At 46.2% G+C, this 23,793-nt stretch overlaps 1 protein-coding gene across 15 annotated transcripts in view; it reads right to left on the bottom strand.

The window, feature by feature from the left end:
- Positions 1 to 23,793, bottom strand: part of ZNF618 (zinc finger protein 618) — a 313,429-nt gene that overhangs the window by 28,069 nt on the left and 261,567 nt on the right. For 4 of the 15 annotated variants that reach the window (XM_074974147.1, XM_074974144.1, XM_074974153.1 and 1 more), the window contains 6 exons: positions 22,963 to 22,998; positions 22,085 to 22,162; positions 20,692 to 20,781; positions 12,949 to 13,137; positions 9,183 to 9,266; positions 293 to 337 (listed from right to left, as the gene is read on the bottom strand). In XM_074974147.1, the coding sequence (XP_074830248.1) occupies positions 293 to 337; positions 9,183 to 9,266; positions 12,949 to 13,137; positions 20,692 to 20,781; positions 22,085 to 22,162; positions 22,963 to 22,998 (522 nt within the window). The remainder of the gene's footprint in view (positions 1 to 292; positions 338 to 9,182; positions 9,267 to 12,948; positions 13,138 to 20,691; positions 20,782 to 22,084; positions 22,163 to 22,962; positions 22,999 to 23,793) is intronic. The other 11 variants (XM_074974151.1, XM_074974146.1, XM_074974148.1 and 8 more) reach the window with 7 other exon arrangements.

Genomic DNA, 23,793 nt, shown 5'->3' with positions numbered 1-23,793 from the left:
ATTAGAACATGTGTTTTCGCCATGTTTGATAAAACCTGACACTCAAAGGTTGGAAGTGATCCAAAATGACAGCAGCCACACACAGCACTGACTGTCCCCTCAGAACCCTGGGTTCGTTTCTATCTCATGTAAACCCTTAAGAGCCACAGACAGAAGTGATGCTTTTGATATTTTGGCACACAGACCAGTAATAAAAAACAGTTATTCATGAAAAATGCTAACAGGACAGGACAACCACCAAGGCTGGGTGGAGACACCCCCTAGGTGCACCACAAACATCCATCACACTTACTTTGTAAAAGCGGGAAAGGATTTGAAATCAGGGGACTTGCAGTTTCTGCAAAAAAGAGAGAGATTTAAACATTGAGACTGGCAGAGACCTTACTGCATCCTCTTCAGTTCATTTATCCTTATTCCTACACCATACCTCCAGAGTCAGCTGTTTCAGGGCATGGCTCTCCATTTATAGGAAATTATTACATGTACAGGACTGTATTTTGTCTCAGAAAGCTTCCCTGGACTGAGGATCTGGTTCTTTCAAAGTCTGAGGAATTCCTATTTTAAAATGTTCACTTTTTTTTTAAGATACAGCATAATGCTAGCTATACAGTAATGGGGCTAGACAATAGTGGTCAGTGCCAGTAGAAGAAAACCTGGGGTCCCTTACAAGTCCTTTTCACTGGGAGTCCCTGACTGCAAACCCCAAGATTCAGTGTGCATCTTCCTCCAACTCTTTCTCCAAACTCCCATGCCTCTCGGGCTCAGGGAAGCGGGAGCAGAGTTAAGTTACACTCAGAGGAAGCACGTGGGTAGGTAACAAGTCTTGTATCCAAAACTAGTGTATGTTTGTGGGGGGCTCATGGGAATACTGGGTGGAAGTTCCCTGTACCATGGGGCATCCTGCATGCTTCCCCCTTCCCTCAAGACCCGACTGTGATAAAAAGGAGCAGACATCCTGAATTCCCAACTAGCTTTCAGTCGACCTAAAGCAGCTTGTACTCCACATCCATGAGCAATGGACATTTCAAGCTACCCCGGCAGCCTGCTACAGCTGCAGGCTTGGCAGTGCTGCCACTGGTGGGGAACCACTGCGTGTTGAGTCTCTGTGAGGGAGAAGAATCCATTACCGTGTTAATTCAGTCATTCCAAAGCGTTTGTGAACTGGCCTTTGTCCCACATTCAGAAAACTGTAAATCGCTGCATCAGTGCATGATGCTCTCAGGGGTGCAACCCCTGAGGGGTGCAGCCTTGGGGAGCCAGAGGTGAGTAACGGGGCCATTCTTGCCAAACCTCACTGGCCAAGCACGGCAGATTTCCTGCTAAATATTTTAACATGCTAAAGACATGCCATGCCAAAGAGGGCTTTAAACTGCAGTGGGCCAAGGTCAGCTGACAATGGCTAGATGGATGGATTGGTAGCACTCTGGGGAGTGGATGGATGTGGTGCTGGATGGATGCAATATACCGGGCAGCGTACAGTACAGAGTACTGCTGACTGTTTAAAGCATTTCTATTACTTGATGATGCACAAAGGCTGTCCATTGCAGTCAATGGAGAAGACTCTCCACTGGCTTCTAGGCGGGTCCTACAGAGCCTTTGAGAAGGACAGACATTACGCGCACACTGTAAGTACACACACCCAGACAGAAACTGCTACGTTTTAAAAAATCCTGTAACTGTACGACAGCAAGATTGAATTTGTAGTAACTCCACCTCCCTGAACCCCGCCCCCCCTTCCCGCCCCATCCCCATCCCAAGTGCCCTGCTTGGCTCTCCCAGTCCTGCACCCTCCTACTGACTGGAAGCTGACTGCCCACTCCCTGGCTTCAGCCACTTCCTGCATGCTGCTGCTGCCTGAATGTGACTCCCCACACTGCTGCCGGCTGCCCCAGCCCAGAGAAGTGAGAACGCGGGAGGGATGTGGGAGAGCTTCTGGGGCACCCATAGGGGCCCGGGAAATGACAGTCCACCCATCTAGACCCTTGTCATGCCTCTCCTTTGGGAAACCCTGCCCTAATGGTCAATAAGGCTTTCGTAGGTCAAAATGAAAACTTTGCACTCCACCCAGCAGCTAATCTGGCCCAGGAGGGTAGCAGAGCCAAAGGAGTTAAATCCAACATCATTCAACTTGGCCTCACCCTGCCATGCTCCCAGGGCCAAACTCAAATCCGAGCTTCATTGCTTTCCAACCATTCCTTCCCACACCCTAGCCGCATGGTATCGCCTCTGTATATACGTGCTGGATCTTGCAGAAAACACTGTCTGCAACATCACTATGAGCCACTCTTTAGACACGCCTCCCTTTTCATGGATTCACTGAGTGTAAGGTCACAAAGGACAATTAGATCCTCTAGTCTGACCCCTGTATAACACAAGCCTTTAAATTTCACCCAGTTACCCCTGTATTGAGCCAATAACTTGGGTCTGACTAAAGTGCCTTCCAGAAAGGCATCTGGTCTCGAAGACAGGAAGAGAGGGAGAAGCCACCACGTCCCTTGGGAGTGTGTTCCAATGACTAAACACCCTCACTGTTTACACACTTATCTGGTGTAGTCTTTGCAATGCTCCTGTGTCTCAGCATCACACCTCCACCATGTCATCCCCACCAGGTGCAGCCATTCCCAGCACAGCCTACGACATGGGAAGGCTGAACAGTCAGAGCATCCATCCACTCTGGGTCCCCTGTAGCCTGGTCATGCTGAGAGCAGCCCCAAAGCACCCAGCTGCTTCTGTTCCCCTGGAAAATCAGACAGCTGCTGATGCTGCCATGCTGGGGCCTCCACCCTGGCTGGACTTTGGGGTAGGGGATCTTTGGGGCCAGGACCAAGTACAGAGCCTTGGTTTCCTCTACAGAAGCGGCACAGCGTACATACATCCTGGACTGCTTCCTGCCCACCTGCGCTGCTGGGTGATGGTGTTATTATTGGTATTATGGAGGAGCCTACCGGCCCCAAACAAGATCAAGGCAACATTCGATTGGGCACTTCCCCCAGGAGCTTGTCTAACTAGACAACACAGATAAAGGATGGGAAAAGAAACAGGAGAGCCAAAGAGGGGAAAATGACTTGTCCAAGGTCACACAACAGGTCAGCTGTGGACCTGGGAACCTAGGTCTCCTGAGTCCAGGTCCCGTGCCCTACCCACTGGGCCATGCTGCCCCCCTGTGGTGTGTGTGTCTGTGCTATCAAACACATGGTAAATGCCTGTGTGATTGTCTGACTGTCACTCTCTTCCTCCCTCTCTTCTCCTCACAGGCCCAAATGACCTGACACAGCTGACAGCTCTAGTTAGAGGAGGTTGATCACAAACAATTTTTGCGCCCCTAAGAATTCACAGAAGGAAGGTTTGAAATGAATGAATAACACACACCCGGCTCCTCCTCAGGCACGGCCTAGCCCCGCTCCCAACTGGCCTGTAAATGATTAACGGTGAGTGAATCCCAACAAGCCAATTCCTTTCTCACTACACAGGCGGTTTGATTCCTTTCTGCACCTCTCTCATCTCAGATGATGAAAGCCAGCAAGATCCAGGTCATTTCCAGGTTCTCTGTTTGGGCTGCAAAGGAAAGAGTTTTGCTGTTTCCACTGGACAATATTTGAAAAGTGCCATGGAACATTTCAGTCACTCTCAGGATGCAAAAGCTGGTTTCAACAAAAATCAAAATGTTGGGCTAGTTTTAAGCTGACAGCCTCAAGTCCCCCGAAAGATTTGTACACTACAAACAGAGAATAGCGTGCTGCCTTAGCCTGCAAAGCTCAATTCCTGACACACCATTCGCACTGCCCCCATGTAACACCCTGACTCTTCCTCACCTCCAAGGGCACATCACTGGGCACCACTTCTCTCCCTCCCTCCAGCAGCCTTTGCCCGGCAGCTGGGATTGTGCCTTTAAATTTTCAGTGCCACTTGGAAAAGCTGCAACTGGAGCTCTAACTAGAGAAGGTGCCAGTTACCTCTCAAGAGCTTTGTATCAGCAGCTCACGTGACATGCACAGCACACTAATGACACTGTCGCTTGTCCCAAATTTCTCACACCACACTTATGGAAAGAAGGAACGGAAGGAAGGTAAGAGACAGCACAATACACACTAACTGCTAACAAACCAGATCTTTACAGAACTCTGCACCTAGAGCTAGGCATCCAGATGGCACCAGAGCATTGTCTGACATTCGCAGTCACTAATGCAATTCTGCACAGCTGACAGTCCCACTTGCAGGGGCGCCTTTGTCACTATGAATGAGAATATGTGTTTGGACTCATTCCTGGGAGTATAAAGGAATGAAAGAAAAAGGTGGCTGGATGGAAGAGCCAAAGAGGAGGGCAGAATGGGAAACAGCACATAAGGAAGCAATGAGTGGAGATCAGAGAAAAAGAATGAAACTGGGAGAGACGAAAGAGATAGAGAGAGAATACAAAGAAGGGGGGAGGGAGTGAAACAAGAAAGACACAGTTGCAAGGTGACACTTCATTGCTTTCACTCCATGGCCTGAATGACAGCCTGCGGTCCAGAGTTCACCACAGATGGTGTTTATGGTACAGTAGTTGGCTTCTGAAATTCACACACTGCTGGGATTTTTTGCTCTCTTGACTGAGGAGCATCCTCTCTTTTCTTCTCCACCTAAGGCACCTACACACTGAAAGCTGGCCCTGAAAGGCTCACTGGTGTCATTCAGTTCTCATGGTCCAAGCACTGGTTTGGGCTAGCTCGCTGACACTCTCCCTGCAGCCCGCCAGACATAAGCTACTAAAATAAAACAAACACAGCAGCAATGCTTGTCATGATGAAAAGAGATAAGCAAACCACAGAAAACTCAAGTTTAAGCCCAGAGAAAAGATTTTTGTGAAGGGCTTTCTTAGTTCATTTTAGGTGTTCCTGATGTTGCAATGCAGACACAAGCTGACTCAACAGAACCATGAGAGTGGTCTGATTTGTTTCAAGGGGCTGGAAGAGAGGTAACAATGCATCAGTATTTAAAGGACTTTCAACAGTACAGACTTTCCTAATGCTACTAAGAACAGTCTTCCCTTTTTTCATGTTTTGTGTTTCTTTTGCATTGTCTGCTGCACTGATTTCTGTTCTCCACATTAATTTTCCCTCTTGATATCAACTAATGGCCATTATCTTTGGAAACTCATGGCAACTGGGGGAGGTCCCGGGTGATTGGAAAAAGGTAAATATGGCGCCCATCTTTTAAAAAGCCTCACCTCAGTCCCCGGAAAAATCACGGAGCCGCTCCTCAAGGAATCCATTTTGAACCACTTGGAGAAGAGGAAGGTGATCAGGAACAGTCAACATGGATTCACCAGGGCAAGTCATGCCTGACCAACCTGATTGCCTTCTATGATGAAAGAACTGGCTCTGTGGATATGGGGAAAGTGGAGGACATGATATACCTTGACTTTAGCCAAGCTTTTGATACGGTCTCCCACAGTATTCTTGCCAGCAAGTTAAAAAAGTATGGATTGGATGAATGGACTATAAGGTGGACAGATTGGCTAGATTGTCAGGCACAACAGGTAGTGATCAATGGCTCGATGTCTAGTTGGTAGCCGGTATCAAGCGGAGTGCCCCAGGGGTCGGTTTTGTTCAACATTTTCATTAATGATCTGGATGATGGGACGGACTGCACCCTCAGCAAGTTCGCAGATGACACTAACCTGAGGGGAGAGGTTGATACGCTGGAGGGTGGGGATAGGGTCTAGAGTCACCTAGACAAGTTGGAGGATTGGGCTAAAAGAAATCTGATGAGGTTCAACAAGGACAAGTGCAGACTCCTACACTTAGGATGGAAGAATCCCATGCACCGCTACAGGCTGGGGACCGACTGATTAAGTGGTAGTTCTGCAGAAAAGGACCTGGGGATTACAGTGGACAAGAAGTTGGATATGAGTCAACAGTGTGCCCTTGTTGCCAAGAAGGCGAACGGCATATTGGACTGAATAAGTAGGAGCACTGACAGCAGATCAAGGGAAGTGAATATTCCCCTCTATTCGGCACTGGTGAGGTCACACCTGGAGTACTGTGCCCAGTTTTGGGCCCCCCACTACAGAAAGGATGTGGACAAATTGGAGAGAGTCCAGCGGAAGGCAACGAAAATGATTAGGGGGCTGGGGCACATGACTTATGAGGAGAGGCTGAAGGAACTGGGGTTACTTAGTCTGCAGAAGAGAAGAGTGAAGGGGGATTTGACAGCAGCCTTCAACTACCTGAAGGGTGGTTCCAAAGAGGATGGGGCTAGTTTGTTCTCAGTGGTGGCAGATGACAGGACAAGGAGTAATGGTCTCAAGTTGCAGTGGGGGAGGTCTAGGCTGGATATTAGGAAAAACTATTTCACTAGGAGGATGGTGAAGCACTGGAATGAGTTACCTAGGGAGGTGGTGGAATCTCCACCCTTAGAGGTTTTTAAGGCCCGGCTTGACAAAGCCCTGGCTGGGATGATTTAGTTGGTGTTGGTCCTGTTTTGAGCAGGGGGTTGGACGAGATAACCTCCTGAGGTCTCTTCCAACCCTAATCTTTGATGATTCTAAACCAAAAGAACAGGTTTGTATCCTGGGAGCTTTACAACACGACTCTCCTACAGCTGGCCACAAGGTGTTCAGAGTTCTACCTGAAAAGTGACTATAAAACAGACATGCCAAACCCATGAAAAAAACACAGAAATTGGGCTTGTTTTTGGATCAATTGGCTTGTGAGTTTCTTGTTGGCTAGTTTTTGGCTTGTAGCTTGTTTGGCTTGTAGCTAGTTGCTTCTTTTTTTTTGATTGGCTCCCGACAAGCAGGGGCAAGGAAAGGGAGAGTCAGGGGTGCACAGCGGGCCCACCACAGTCCCAGACAGCACGCCGGGGGGATCTAGTCACATAAAGTGTTGGGATTCTTTGGGATTGGCTTGTTTTGGCCTTGTTTTGAAATGGGATTAGCTTGATTTTTGTCTTACTGTGAAAGTTGGGGTGCTAATTTACCGTGTGAAAGTTGAGAACTGTGCTATAAAGCAGGCATGAGAGGGCTGCAAGTTGATCTAATGCTGCACATCAAATATGTTCATTTTACAAATAATTTTTTTTTCTAACTGCCAGCACTGCTGCCCTCCCACGCAATCTGAGAGTCCTTTTCTTGTGTATTCACCAACATTAAAAGTTTCTGCAGCCCACATGCTCTCAGTGACAACTGTCTACAGATTAAGCCCCCTGTGCACGCCTGTCAGTGAGTTTGTGCAGGTATAACTCATTGGTCTTTAATTGACCTTTGAAAACAGTTCTGTTGATGATGCACAGGAAGGAAGATAATTCAGCTCCTGCTCCCATAGCTGAGCTGGCTCTGCAGGGCTCACAAGAATAACAAAGTAATACACACTGGTTGGGGGTGCCTAGAGGAGTTAGGCACCCAAATCCTATTGGCTTTCAAAGGTGCGCACCTAACTGGAGTAAACCTGTTTGAAGCCCCAGCTACATATGTTTGTGATAAAGGCAGGAGATCTGACTCAGGGAGTGGATCTGTCAGGTAGGAAGGGGCCACATCAGAGAACTGCTGCATGTCATGCCAATGATTCCAGCACTTTATAGGAACAGAAGGACTTTACTGTCATTTCTAGCTACCCGGCTTTGCTGGTCAAGGAGATGTGAAGAGGGGCCAGGACTCTGCCACTCTCTTAGCACCCGCGGGAGCTGCTGCCCAGCTGTTGGAGGAGGACTAGAGAGCACAAGGGCCTGACACACAGAGACAAGTTCAGATTCCTTTGTTTGTCTGTCCCAGAATAAAGTGGTCATTGTGGTGAATACCTCAGTTTGTTCAGGTTTGTTCCCCGTAGTATTATACCCAGTATGTCAGTAACAACTAGCTCTCTCTTCAGTTCACTACAGCCCTCTGCACAGGAGTGTGTGGAATTTCCCACAACATTCCATTCCCTTTTCATACACTGGTCCAGAGAGCTGTACCAGCTGCTTCAGGGGAAGTTAAACCCCTGTGATGGATAATTTTGCAACATGCCCAAAGAGGAAGTTTCTCCTTACTCCTGGCAGGTAGTAGTTGGCTTATCCCCAAAGCAGGAGGGTTTCTATCCTTTAGCTGTTCAATTCTAGTTAGTGTAACTGTGAAGGATGTTTATATTATTCTGAAACAGCATGGCAGATTCTCAGATCTGGCAACATATAGGGCTCTTCTGTTCGGCTATCACGCTGTCAGGTTATTGAACCTTACATAGAGATGTTGAGATATTTATGATGAGTCTCTCCAGGTATGTACCTTTAGCTCCAATCTCAGAAAATAAGAGGGGTGGAGTACCACTCTGAGGGAAACAGGGTAGGAGATAAAGAAGTTCCTGCAGGAAAAGCTCTACAAACAGTCAAACCAGGGGCGATTGTCTAGGCTGAGGGTTATGCTTTGTTGCTGCTGTTTTAAGTTACTAACAGAAGGAAGTCCCAGGAAGAGGATACAATTGAGTCCTCCCAAGTATGTACATAATTTGGTCAGAGGAAGGTGGGATAGCAACATGCTCCCCCATTCGTCAGTTGATGTGATATATCTGATCCAGTGGGACTACTTATAATGAGCTCTGAGATAGCCTCAAGGTACAACAAAGTTAACACATTCAGTATCACTGTGATGTGTAATGTGCAAAGTGCCATTATATTTATAATCCTCTGAAACCTCCAAATAGAGCTGCTCTGTGAAAAACGGCTTGGCTTCACCGAGACTTGACTTGTATACCCACAAACAACTAGGCCTACTTTACCTCAGGCTCCCCATAGCAACATTATTCAGATCCCCTGCGTCTGGATCTTTGTCTCCAATTTTAAAGGCATTTGAGTCGTAGACCCACTTATCACAATTCAAACAGGCTGCAGGATGGCACAAACCTTGGGGTGATGCTGAGGAAAACACTGAGTTTTCATGGTTTGTGTGTATAAAAACATCTTCTGTATTTTCCACAGTATGCATCCGATGAAGTGAGCTGTAGCTCACGAAAGCTTATGCTCAAATAAATTGGTTAGTCTCTAAGGTGCCATAAGTACTCCTGTTCTTTTTGCGAATACAGACTAACATGGCTGTGACTCTGAAACTGAGTAATTGAATACTTTACAGACTGAGCCTGGTAAATAGATAATGACTTTGATCCCAAGTTAATTCAACTTCTGCCCTGCCCTGGAGATCGTAAATACCAGCAGGAGGGAGTGAGCACACTTACCACTAGAGTTTTGGGAGCTGCTGTTTGTTTCTTCAAAGTTGTTTTGCACTTTGCCTTCCACTCTCCTACTGAATGCGCTTTCTGCTGGGTGGAGAACAAAGGGTGATGGTGAGTGATCAGTACTGGACCCAGGATTGTTCAGAAGGGGGGCAGATGTCATGCTCCTGTGCCATGTAATCTCAGACCTTGAACAGAGCAGAAAGGTCTAATCCCCCATCTCTGAGGCAAAGGGCCAGATTCACTGAAGGGGTAACACACAGATATTTTTCACATTGCCTTCTGGCAGAGGAGGCCTGGATGGAACTCCTGTGGAGCCTGTGAACACCATTCCTGACTGGCAAAAAAGGGACTGTAGTAGAGTGATGTGAGGCATTCGCTTTTATCTTTCCCCTCCCAAGGGAATAAGCAGCTCTCACAGCCTATGGTACAGGTGACCAGGCCTGGGGATGAATGGAGGCCCTCACCATGGCAGTATAGAGAATCCACCATTAAGCCACTATGACTGCTTTCTTTTTGCATTGTAATGAATAACTGGCATTCCCTTCTTAAGATTCTCCCCAAACAATCTGCACAGCAATCTCCCCAGTGGAGGACTAAAGGATTATTTGGAAGCCCACCAGTAACGAATTATGAGACCACCTTAGGGGGTAACTAGAAACAATGGAAGGTGTTCCTTCCCTCTGTACCCATAAAGTGAGCACATTCATTCCACAGTGATACCACCCCTCATGGACCCAGGCTCTGATTCTCTGCAATGCCCTGCCAGCTGGCAGTGGCATTCCTAGCCATTCATCTACTCTGGACATGTAAGCAAAAGTTCTAGTGGCAATCCCCAAAGGAATTCAACACATATAATAGGAGAGAACTAGCTCTAAAAGCATGTGACAATATCCTGCAGCAACAGCCATGAACCCTGCACTACTTGCAGTGTCCTGGAGCCTTAATGTACAGCAGAACCTTGCTAATTCACACATCCCATAACCTGCAGTCTCCGAGCACAGATTTAACAGTGAGGTCTCATCTCATGCATACATCTTTGCTTTTATAATAGTGTAGCAGTAAATACACTGCCCTAGATATTAAGGATCAATCATAAATGTTTAAAACTAAACTACACTTGCCAAATCAATGAGCACAGTCACTGCCTGAATGCATTATTCTTACTTTTTATTGCGTTTGTTTATGTCCTAATGCAGAGAATTTGCAGCTCTCAACGGGTCTGTTTTCAGTGTGAACTAATGAGGCTCTGCTGTATTTTCTTCAGGGGGTGGAATGGATTTTGTGGGAAAAGAATTTGTGGGGTGAAGTGAGGAAAGAGACCTGAAATTCAGGGGTGACAGGGTCAGAAATTCCCTTTAATACTGATACTAGATCCTTGGAAAGTTGAGGCATCAGAATTAACCCCTGAGATTTTCATAAACAGTCTCTAGCTAGCAGAAGCCTCATCACTTTCTTTTGCTGAACTGCGGCTGTGGCAAAGGACCTTCTCTTTGATTCCAGCCACACCTGGATTGCATGTGGCTGCTGGTCCATGAATATGGGCCAGTCACTTCCCACTGGGGGCACGCGGCTATTGACTGGCTATGCTGTTACAATGTTGAATTGGTGTTAAGCCCCTGATGCTCTCAATCCGCTCTGCTCCCAAATTTTTAAAATAAAGGAGAGCAGGACAATGTTGTTTTCTAACTAATTCAGTAGTTAAGTAATTATTACTAGGACTAGTTGTTAAACTCCAATAATCAATAGATAAGTTGTAGAAATGCCAGGGCTTTGTCAGGTGGCACAGTGGGACGAAGAGACTGTATAATACAGTGGGGTAACCTTTACCTGTAGAGACCCAAGTTCAAATCCTGGCTTATGTCACAAGTGAAAATGAGCTGGAGGCCTCTGGAGATGTATGAAAAAAATATAGTTCCAGTGGTTTGAGATTTTTTTCTCTCTCTTTCTCTCAATCTTTTTTTTTGTTTTGCCAGACTGAGAAGAGAAACAAGCTGGTCCAATATTTCTCCTTGGACTCTTTGGGTTTTTCCCACTTTAGCAAAGGGCAGTTTTCCCCACATGTGAGATCTGCTTCTTCATAGTGAAACCTTTGTATCCAAAGCAAAAAGTCAACCAAATCTTAAACCCGGAGACAACATCAGGAAACTACACAGGTCACATGGGTCGGTGTCTGTGGAAAACCCCACCCTTCTGGAGGCTCTGCAAGGATCATAGAGGGTTTCCACCAACCTCTGGTCCCACCCTGTCCCATTTGGGAAGGTCTTTGACTAACTGGGGCATTAGAAAGGTGTTGCTTCAGGAGATGGTCTGCCTGGACTGAGTTTTCGGCCAATGTACTTGTGCTAGGAGTCCCAGCAGCCACTAAAATTCTCTTAGGACAAGACGCTGGCTGGAAATACACCATACACCATTCCACTGAAGCAACCAAATGGACAAGGTAAACCCTGGGTTTTAAATTATTTTCTCCAGGCTCAATTTGCAAGGCTCAGGCTTCATGTAATGTCTCCCCACAAAAAGGGAGAGAAAGGCTTGTCCTGTTTACCCAATTCATTGACACGTTTTTTGAATAGAAAAGGAAAAAATCCCTTTCCAAAAAATATCTCCCAGTTTTTGCCCTGATGAGTCTGGCCTCTGACCATTAAGGCCCCTAATTAGGCTCCTTTTGCTTTTGTAACTGGACAAAGTTGTCACAAGTTTAGATAAAGAACAAAAAGCCTCCTCCACTCGGACTCCTAAACTAGATGAAATGGACGGACCTCAGTTAGTAACAAAATCAATGAAACTAATAGGGACTGCAGTAACAGTAAGGAATGTCAGGACCCATAAGCAACTGTTGTTGTCAGAAGACAGGTCACTCCTTGCAATTTTGAGTTAGGAGCAGATGTGTGTGTCACCTAACAAAAATAACCTAAGCATTGTTCTTGTTTAAAATGCTGGAAAGCAGAGGTCTCTCTCAACACAGCACATCCTAGGCATCTGCCCATGCCAGACATTTCAGGGATGATTAAACAGACATCTGCCTGACCCAGATATAAGAGGCTGCTTAACTAGCCATACTCCACTACTACGATGCAGAAGGCCAGTTATCCAGACACCTTCCAATTCCAGAGATTTAAGAGACTGCTTCACTATCATATGGAAATGTGAACCCTACATCTCAGACCTTTTTTTAAAATTCTAATCACAATGTTTCTTCTTTCCCATCTTATTTAGAACAGTGGGGCAGGAAAGAAGGAGACATATATTCAAACTTGATTCTTCTTACATGTCTGCAATGTAACTGCACTGCTAATCTTGCTGCTGGAGCCCATCTCATCACTCCTTGGTTCCCTTGGTGAATGAAGTACGGTTAGAACGTGTGTATGGCTTCCCACTCAACTAAGTGGCAAGCCCGGAAAGCAAAATCTTGAGGCTAAAAAAACCTGATGACCCACTAAGCAAACCTCACTCAGGAAGCTCTCCTCAGTTTGTGACACCAGGATTTGAACCAGGGTCTTTTCAGTGCTTTGTCGTTAATTTGATGCTTTTTAATAAGGTTTAATTCAAATGATAAATCTGTCACAATTGGGGATGGGAGGAGCTGGGCGATTGCTGATTTTAATAATCATTTGTATAGTGCCATCATCTTAGCTCCTTCCTGTGATTGCTTCTCTGGAACAGCCTTGATGGCAATGGATTTTGAGTCCAGTGAAGGGCAAAAAGCAACCCAGGGCAGGAGTGGGCACTAAGCAGTTAAGAAAGTCGATGGTGTAAAGGCAATTGGTACCTGTCGTGGCCTTGCTTCCTGGGGATCCAGAATTTGGAGCGCGGAACATCTGGGATTGGGATGCCGGTGGGATACCGGACGGGGAGCGGTGCAGGAGGGTGGAACATCGGATTATGGAAGCCGGTGTTTTTTTGCCGGATTGGCTCGCCTGTGTCTTCACTGCCACGAAGAGTGGAGATCGAGAGAACTCTGGATATGAAGACTCAGAACTAGTGCCAGGATAGTCAGTCAGCTCCCAGAATCTGTGCCATCTGGGAGGATAGCTTTCCAATAGTCATGCTCATGATTCCCTTATAAGGGGACCTGCAGCAATTGTGGATCCACTGAATCCCATACAACATAAATGGATTTCCCCACTCACCCAAAGGGACAGATTCTTCAAGCTTATTGGTTTTACTGTATACCTTTAGCTGCTGCTCGACCAATCCAAAACGGCCAGGAATCCCACTACTTCTCCTCCCGCACTGCCAGACACACCCAGGACATCCAGAGGTTCTATTTGTTTGAACAGGGACACGCTGTGAACAGGGATGGGGTGTAGCTGCACATTTATGCTTCACCTCTGAGTTAAACAGTTTCTGAGTAAAGCTGGCTTCTAATTTGCTTCTTTGATCACAAAATCTGGAGGAATTTACATTCTTGCTCCCTGAGCCTTAAATGTCTCCAAGATTTTGGAGATCTGTGTCTGTCTCATTTTTCCCTCCAATCGGCTGACTTTTTTTTTTTTTAAAGGTGTGGGAGTGGGGAGGGAGGTGAGCCATGAGTCAGATTTTCCATTCTATGAGTCAGGAGGGGTCCTTTGGATGCCGTCTCATGTCAAAGGAGCTCATGAGATGTAGCCGAGTTCTGTGCATTACTGGGGCTACCTTCTCAGAGTGTTACCTGACGTACAGGGAACCACTTTGGTGTCTGCAGTGAGTGGGGAGAATCACCAGTAATTCTTAATGCCAAAAGCCTTGGGAAAGTCCTTTGGCACAGGAGTCCCTGTCCAGACCCAAAAGTTTTTTTTAAAATATTGAAGGATGGGGCAACCCAGTATTCGCTCCAATTTCTCAGCAACTCTTTTCAGTTGAGGTTTGGACGTGGCTCCTGGAGCCAAACACCACTGTGCCAAGCATCAGCCAGAGAGGGTCATTAAATAAGAAGGTTCTCTTCCTGCCCCTCAACCAGAGCTCGTTATTACTTTCCATTTGCCAAGAGTATGTGCATTGCCTCAAGACTGTAGGGCTGATGCCAACAATTATGTAACAGGGTTACTGCTTAGGGAGCACAGCCTCCCGGCTGGGGTGTCTCTACAGGCTCCCTGCTTTCCTCACCTCAGGGCTCTTTAAGAACTTCCAAAGGCTTTCTCTGGTTAGCAATACCCCTGCCTTGGACTAATTTAATACCAGAGCCAGTTTACAACATCCTAGAGTCCCAAACCAAAGTCCATTCCAACAACACAAAAGAAAAGTCCATACTGAGCTTGGGCATTTTCTTCCACTCCCAAGACTCTTCTTCTCTCCCCTTCTGATTTCTCAGCCTCTCCCTCACTGGGGCTCTGATGTCCAGTCCCAAATGCAGTCAGGGTTTCCTGTCCCCTGCTCACTGGGCTTTACCATCCAAACTCTGTGGTGACATGGCCCTGCAGGACTCCCAGAGCACAGCTGAAACTCCCTAAGCTTCCCCCTCTTACTGCAGCCACCTTCTGCTCTTTAGAGGGAACTGCCTGATTCCCTTCAGCGGAGCGTATCCCATAATCAGGGCCAGCCTAGCACTAGGCTCTGCAGTCTGGACAAATCACCCTATTACAAGCTGCTTTCTACATCTCAACAGCTTAAAGCCGAAACAATTTTCCAAGGTAAGGGACTCCTCATCTGCGAGCTAACCTTAGAAAAGCAGAGTGAGGAGAAACTCCCTCCAAATCAGTGACTCCATCCAGACCTGGGGATATAGGCTCATTTGCACAGACCTGAGCTGGTGGATGCTACAGACCCCATATGGAGCTGCCCTCTCCCTTCACTAATTTACTCTTTGCCAGCATCTGAAAGTTATAAACAAGGACGCACCTCACACAAAGCACCCTGTGCACGAATACCTCAAACCCATGGTCTTGGTTTGCACAAATCCAGGCGGGCATTTCTCTTAAAGGTGAACTGGCTTCTGCAGAGGAGTTCACTGGTGGCTCTACTGCAGCTTAGGCACAGACAATTCTGCTCTGCTTGGGCTACGGCCAGCTGAGTAGGTGGGGACTCGATGTTGCTTTCCAGGCTTCATTTCAATCCCCAGGGATAATCCTGCTGCAGCTGCTCTGGAAGTGGCAGTAGGGATGGTTTTCTGCCTATGTCTCACCAAGAAGGGGTGGGCGAGCGTCTGCGGCCTGCGATGTGCAGGAGGTCAGACTAGATGATCATGATGGTCCCTTCTGGGTTTAGGGTCTATGAGCATCCCCAGGGGCTGTTCCTGTCAACCGTTGCTTTGTTCCCAATCTCTACCAAGGGAAAGCAATGGAAACCTGCCCAAAGTTCAGTGTCAGGAACATGCAGGGCCATCCCAGGCCCCCCTGCAGTCCAGGGACTGTCCTCTTTGTGAAACCTGAATGGTGAGGCCTGGGCAATCTGACAACTCCGAAGCAGATTTTCCTTCCCTCTATTGACGCTGGCCAGTGTAAATGGATACGATGTCTCAGAGTGAGGGTTGGGTTTACTTTACTCCCCTTCCCCACAAGCTGCTCAGAGGTGGTGCTTCAGATTCAGCCAATGAGGACCAGGGCAGCCAGAACCCTACAGGACAGGTCACAGCCTGTCAGGGTCACAGGGCAGTATTTCCAGTGCCCTGAAGGGTGCTTCAAATTTGCGACAAAAGGATCATTTTAGTCTTAGAGACACCAAATTGCAAATTCTCTCTAAAGTCCAAATCTAAGCAATAATTCCCAATGAATATATGCAGATAGGATTCTGTGGATCCTTTGCACATCTCCTGAACAGTCACAGAACTGGAATCCATGGAACTCATTGCCACAAGATGTCATGGAGGCCAAGATTCAAAGACAGATTGGACATTTATATGGATAACAAGACAATTGAGTTATAATAGTCAATGCTAACAAATTGAGTGCTGGAAGGCCTAAGATAATCTCTAAATATTAAAGACCAGGGTCAGACCTAATGTGGGGGGCAGGTTATCCCATAATTGCCCACTGTGGGATTTCTTGCACCTTCCTCTTATGCATCTGGTGCTGGCCACAGTCAGAGCCAGGAGATTGGGCTAGAAAGACCATGTGCTGGATCCAGTCCGGCAATTCCTATGTTCCACTATAGCAGAGTTACCTTGTACAGAGGGACCTTGACATGAACTTCAAGTTCTACACCTGCCAGATGGTGGCAGTAAAAGACACAGCCAGGCGGCCATTTTAACAGTCTGCTGAACCTATTTAGTGTCAAATGAAATAAAAAGATGGGGGGGGGGGGGGCTGGCTTTCTAACTACTTTAGTCCACTCCAGATAAGACTACACACTTTTCCACATCAAGTTTCTGAAGAAAGGCTGGAGAGGTGATTGACTGATTGAGCTGGAACCTCACCATCACCTCCGGACGGAATCTGGGATGCCTCTGCAAAACTATCTTAACTTTGAAGAATGCGGTAGAAGGCAATCGCTTCCAAGGGCCTGGAACTTGATACACCAAGCTGACGTCACTGCCGCTGGGAAAGTGACCATCCACTTAAAAAAATCTGAGCTTATAGCTATCAAGTTTTCTATCTACCAGGAAAAAGCCCCTAGTCTCCTCTGGAACATCCTGTCTGGTGCCAGGGCAGTGAAAGACCAGGTGATGGGGTCTCACCCAGTACTGCTCACTGAGATGGAAGAAGCACAAACAGAGGTGTATCCAATCTCATGAGAACTAGACCCTTGCCCTCTTAGCTGGTATGAGCCTGTGGGCAGGAACTAGGCCCACTATTGACAGGGATTGTTAATGCCTCCCTTTTGAAGGGCACAATGGCCATGGCCTTAAACAAACAGTCAGTGGTATCCCTGATACTTTCATATCTGGCTTTCATCATGGGAGTGATGGATGCCGATGCTCATGCAGGTTTTACTAGACCCTACCACTCTGCACCAGTAACTATGAAGTTTGCTACCACATCTGTGGTGCTCTGGTTCCTCCCTCGTGAGATTCCACAGCCTGCATTTAGCAAGCCAAGAAATTGGAGGCTTTTTCGTTTGATCAGAATCCCAGCTGTGCTGGCTCCATCTACACTGTAAACCATAGTGTTAAGGGACCCAATCACAACACAGCCATCCCCTACCATGGATAACATACAGGTCCATCTTGTACCGTAGGTGGGACCTTATGCATGTTTTCAACGTGTCCCTAAATCTTCCTCAGCCATGAACAGCCATGCAGCAGTGGCTGGGGAAATGTTTAAAACCCATTTACAATCCAGGAGAGAGCCACGTTCCCTAGTCTGAACTGTACTGTACATGGGTCCCTCCAACACAGGTTTTTATATAGCATAGATGGACCTTTCGGTGACACAGGAACATGTATTTTTAAAAAGTGACCTCCCCCTAAACTCTAACAGGATGAAATCATGCCCTCCTCCCCAAGCCGTGTATCTTACTGAGGCACTTGGCATTAAGAACTCCTGGCAATCATCCCCACTCACTGCAACTGCTCCCTCCTGCTCGGGAACGCGTCTCCAATCTGCACAGAAATCAATGATAGCTCACGGGTTGTATGGACCCACAATCACACTGAAAGCTGCTGCAGACCCCTCAGGATGGAAGCCCTCATCTCATCCTCCTTTTGGTCTCATTTTCAAATAGCATCAGAGAAGAAAAAGAGATAAACTTCAGCAGGGAAGCTGAACTCAAGCAAAGAGACACAGAAAATCTGAGAGTTATGGCTGGAGCTTTCCTTGCCTAGCCCCACTCTGGCTAGTCTTGCAGGATTGGTGAGATGACTCACTATTTGCAGACCCCAATGCCACAGGCCAGGATAAAGACAAACTCGCCTTAAACTCTCCAGGTTGCCAGTGGATTGATAAGTGTCTCTCACTGCACCAAAACTGAAGTGTTCAAGGTTACCTCACGGGACTTTGGAGAGTGAGGAGCTTATGAAGCCATGCAAGGCAAGGGAGAACCCCACCAGCTGGCCTGTTTTAGTAACCAACCCATCTCTCTGAATAATCACTCGGGCCAGTGGTTTGTCACAGTAAATTATCTGAAAAATCTGGGCATGGAAAAACAGGATGAGGAAAATCAAGAATGCATAGTTAAAAAAAACCCTTAAAGTTGCAGGTGACATTATTTTAAAGTGTATTTTAAAACTAATTAAAACCATTTACATGAAATAGTTTGAAACCATTTACACAGCCATTCTCCCACCCAATAAGAGGTGAGGAGCAGGGGAAGTTATCTCTCTGACTGCACTGCTTCCCTGCCTTCGCCTGGACCAAGGCAGCAGCAGAAGCCATGCTGCCAAGGGTGCTTCTCACACCAACTCTGGAAACTCTGTGCCTCTCCCTCCAAAAATCAGAGATCACTATGGATCCCTGGCCTCTCCCATGATACAACTATAGCCCTAATTATGAGAGCACCCGAGCCCTCAGCCTCCCTGCAGCCTAGGTTTTAACTCAGCAGCTCTCCTGGCTCTCAGTGAAATGGGTTAAACTCTACCTTCTCTCTCCCCACAAATTCTCCCCCACAAAATGTCCTAAGATTCTATTGACCCAACTGCAGCCTTCTTACTTGTCTTGTGAATTTCTATCATATGCTGGACTGAAAAGCCAAAATGTTCTGCATAGACAGGAAGGGGAAGATTTCTGGTGGGTCATCCAGCAGCTGCCATCAGAACTCAGGGGTCTTTTCATATAGATACCTCCATGAGAAGTATAAACTTGTCTTTCTCCACCCCGTGGGCTGTCTGGGCTATAACCAGCAGCTGTTTTATGTTATTACCAGGAAGAATGTAGAGATCACCTTTATACTGGCACATCCTGGGAAGGTGAAAGTCTATTCTAGGTGAACAGAGATTCCATGCTAAATCCACAGCACAATGTTCCTTATTTGAACAAGTACTGAGTTTCCTTGGTTACTGTGTAGAGCATCTGACTGGGGATCCCAGAGCCTTGGTTAATCGAGGATCTATCTATGCTGTAAGACTGACCTAGTGCTGACAATCACCAGTGATGGGTCTCCTCTGATGCCATCTTCACCTGTAGTTAAGACCATTTCCTACTCCAGCTGAGGGGTGTAGGGAGATCAATTACCGAGGACATCTGTGAACAGTGGGCCAGTTTCCTAGTGTAGATGGGGCCTTAGAACATTAATTCTGTGAAAGCGGGTGAAAGAGATGACTTGTGCTTCCATACCTTGCACCACTGTCCTCGAAATGATCTCAATACTCCAGAAAATTTGTAAGGAAACTGCCAAGTTTAGAGCCAACTACTTTTGACCTTCCTTAAAAGTACAGAAGACTGGTGGACAGTGTCCCCAGTTTATTGTGGATAAAAATTACATCCACTCCATTAATAAAATAATAATAATAATAATAATTAATCATTCAAAATCTAATTACAGCAACTGCAATTTTGGTAAGCTACTGAAGAAACAGGGTGTCAGCTCCCCCTGCTGGCTACAGGTGAGCAGTTAACCAAAAGCTAATTCCAGAGCCATGCACATCCATCCTTCACTGATAGTCATTATGGACAGAGATGAGAGCAAAACAGCACCCACATAGGCTTCTAGCAATTAAAATAAAAATATGGTGCAGGGCAAAAACCGGGAAAGGAACACATGGATGAAAGTGGAAGTGTCCGAACCAGCCCCCAAACTCTGCCAGAACGAATGTAATTAGAATTTCCCTGGACTATCTCACTAGAAGTTTACATATGAGCTACATATAACTGCTATTTATGACCTCTCCTTCATCCAATAGCTCTGCCCCTCAGAGTCCAGATTTCAGTGTCTGTAGCAGGCTTCCACGCGGCGCTGCAGCAGCTCCCTGGCACAAACATTTTATCGGCCCTGTGATTTAGCAGCAAACTGCCCAAGTAATGTTCATAATTTCAAAAATCATTTTGAACTCACTGTCTGTAACAGTTTCTTGGAAGCTTGTAAGAAAAACTGTGTCCCCACATCATGCATACTCATTTGTTATTTAGTGCAGCTTAGGAGAGCTTGGCGGTGGACACTGGTTTGTTACTGTATGGTTGCTTGGGAGAGCAGGCGGTAATTTGTACAGGAGTGTGCTTGTGTATATAAAGACAGAGTACTGGAGCTTGTTATTTAAAAAAATGGACACAAAAAATGGCACTGATTTTGCAGACAGATGGTAAAAAGGTCAGTCAAATTATGAATCTTCCTAACTTTAACAGCATCACTTTAAGAAATGGTTTCATCTCTGCTTTACTACGTTCTGGTCAGCGCACCTTCAGCTACCTAAGAGCCGTACACACACCGGGTACAATGGAAGAATCCATCAGGCCGGCTTCTCTCCGCTATGCCCCTAAAGTCAATTACCAAGGAGGTGAGGGACAGCTCAGTGGTTTGAGCATTGGCCTGCTAAACCCAGGGTTGTGAGCTCAATCCTTCAGGGGGCCATTTAGGGATCTGGGGCAAAAATTGGGGATTGATCCTGCTTTGAGCAGGGGGTTGGACTAGACGACCTCCTGAGGTCCCTTCCAACCCTGATATTCTATGATACCAACCATTGTAAATCATACCCTGTAAGGAAACAAATCTCCAGCAGGATACTCACTAATAGGTGCATGCAGTGCCACATGTTCCTGGTAGGGAGTGTAATATTTGTACTGCTTGCCACAGAATTCACATGTATAATTGCCAGTTTCTGTGAAGATGAAACAAAGACTCCGTAAGAAAGGAACCCAGCATCACCTCGCATAATTATTTTCTTTCTTACTTTTTATGTGTGAACTTGGTGCTTGATAAAAAGAAATAGCGTGACTCATAGTCCCTCATTCTGCCAGGGGGCGTTTCAAGCATGCAGTGAGAACCTCTTTCACAAAGGGAGTTAAAGCACTGTGATCTGCACCCACAACCTGCAACCTTTTTCTCCTACAGATGGGAAAATTAAACCCCAGATGCTACAGTGATGGACTCAGTACAACCATCCCAATAGATCTGAACAGAACAGAAGGTACTCACAGGTTAAGTGAGCTGCCAAAAATCAAACAAAGAATCAGATGCAAGACAAGGGAGCGAATCCCAGTTGCAGGCAGGAACCAATGGCCCATGCTGCCTCTCCCTATGTAGCGGCAATGGTTATATACAGCTAGTGATGGATAAACCACTGACTGTTCAAATAAGCACCCAGAAGTGCAAGTTTTGATTTATATTTCCAGAACTTATTGGGATTGTAAAACTGGGCTAGAAATCTCAGGAGAAGGGCTTTCTTCCAAGACCTGTGGTATTTGCTGTGCCTGTTGGTGCTGCAAATAGCACAGAAATGTCTCAGTATTTTAGCACCATCCCTTCCAGCCAGAGCCAGAGAGATCAGACCAGGGCAGAACCGCAAACACAGAAAAATAACAAACAAGTTAACCCAAGATTTTCTAATTTAAAAGGTTCAGCATGAAGTTTGGTCAAAGTCTGATAATTTCTTTGTTTTGCCCGCACTGGTTTGCCCATCCGACAAGGAGGCAGTGTGCAAACTGCACCTGTCCTCCAGTCAGCTCTGCCAATGTACTTCAACCCCTAACCTGCAAATGGGATAAACGCCACCAAACTTCCTTTCAGCTGTGACCTAATCCTGGATTTGAGCACTGCCAAGGTGAAAGGTGAATGCACTCTTCCATGCCAACCCCATTACCATGGAACGCCATACTGTACTTTATTAAAATGCATACAAGAAAGGGATTTGCATTAAGAATAAACTCAATTTCCAGGACACTTAACAAACATGTAAAGAAGGGAACTTCTGTAGATGTTTAAAATACATTTCTCAGTTTACGTGGCTGCTGGGTTTCCTGTTTATTAGAAATGAGATACATCCTGCAACAACTTTAAAGTTTCAGCATCTTCATGTAAGTGTATTGATCTCCCACTGTCATCCAGGAGGAAACTTAGCAAGAGCTAGGTTTGAAACGTTATACTACATTTTATTACTTCCAAAACTGTATTATAAATCATACTTGGACCAATCTTCTGAAATGGTTCTGGCTCCTCCTCTTTCACTTCATCTGCTGCTATGACTGTCTGGTCATAAGGGTCTGCAAAAGAACAAAACCAGCACAGAGCTGACAACACTCCAAGACTTTCTGTACACAGTTACATAGCACTGAATGCACTGGCACGTGTAGTTATATTTCTATCTGACACAGGATTCCAAAGCACAATGTTCAAATTTCCCTCTTTCAGTCCCTCTCACTTATCATCCCTCATGCCCACCCAGATATTAACCCCTTCTAGTGCAATAATATGATTTGAAGATAAATCAAAAATCAGAGAAAGACTGCACAAATTTCAAAGCTTGATTTATATTTTCTGTTGTCCACTGCACCCTTCCCCCAAAACTAAATGTTTTACCCTGTTTGAAACTGGGCATAGTTATGCAATATACATTCTGAGTGGACCAGCAAACACTGGGCTAGATGGACCTTTGGTCTGACCCAGTATGGCCATTCTTATGTTCACTGACCAATGAAGTTACATGGCCATCTAATGGCACAGCTAGGAGCCAATCAGAACCCAACCCATTTTATGAAGTAATTTCATTTACGCCACAAGCAATTTCAAAATGACTAAAACACTTATCGTTTGTTTCTCTGATTTTCACGAGTCTAGATCAAATGCATATGCAACAAAAGCCTGGTATCTAATAGGGCTGGGCATCACGCTACTGGCTGTATGTAACTTTGCGACGCACTGAGAGACCGAGCAGGCACCCACTGAAGTCAAGGACAAAATGCCATTGGCTTCTGTAAGTGCAGAACTGGGCTTATTGTGCCTGGGAACTACTGACTGCTTGGAAAAGTCTGTGAAATAAAGCACACAAAGGATCTCTGCTTACCTGCTCGGTTTTCTGGGGCCCCTTCCACACTAAAAACTAACACAGAATAGAAGAAGGGGTGGGGGGGAAACAAAACAGAAATTAAATCCTCTTAAATGGCCTTGTTTTACTCCTGTATTTCATCCACAGGGTCAATGCAGTTCAGCACCACAGAATAAGCCAGGCTCCCTTCTCCCACTCCCTCATCTCCCAGGCAGCATTCACACAGGGAAATACTTGAGCATGCCCAGCCCTAGTGTACATAGATCCTCAAGGCCTTTGTTAGAACACACTGACATAGATGCACGGCTGCCTCACACCCGTGTCTATTGAAACACAAGCAATCACTCAGAGGCATCCAAGCAAGCGGTGTCTTAGAGAAACACAAGTGGCAGCCATTTTAAAAGCTTCAGCTTCCTTATTAGCTTTGAACTAGAGTGATGATGGCACATTTCAAGTAGAAGCAGATATGTTGGACTAGATGACCTCTGGAGGTCTCCTCCAACCCTAATCTTCTATGATTCTATGTTTAGCTTATCTTTCAATCCCAGTGATTTAATGCCTATGACCCCACGTGAGGGACGGAGATTCCAGGGTGCTGGGGAATGCCAACCGAGCTTAGAGCTAGTCTCAGGGTTCCAAAATTTCAATCAAAACCAGCATATGTTTTTTTGACAAAATTTCTTGTGAAAAACATTGGGGCGGTACTGGCCATGAGTAATCTGCTGCATCTGGAGCAGCCCATGGCAAAGACAATGCCTGCTGCACCTTCCTGGCTGAGTAAAGTGCAACACCGACAGCTCTGTCTGCCATGAGGAGGAGCGTGGCTCAGCTAAAGAGGGTAACAAACAC

The sequence above is a fragment of the Natator depressus genome, chromosome 16, assembly GCF_965152275.1.
Source record: "Natator depressus isolate rNatDep1 chromosome 16, rNatDep2.hap1, whole genome shotgun sequence".
NCBI classification, from domain to species: Eukaryota; Metazoa; Chordata; order Testudines; family Cheloniidae; genus Natator; species Natator depressus.
The sequence above is the reverse complement of the archived record's forward strand: the minus strand, read 5'-3'. Positions and strand labels throughout refer to the sequence as shown.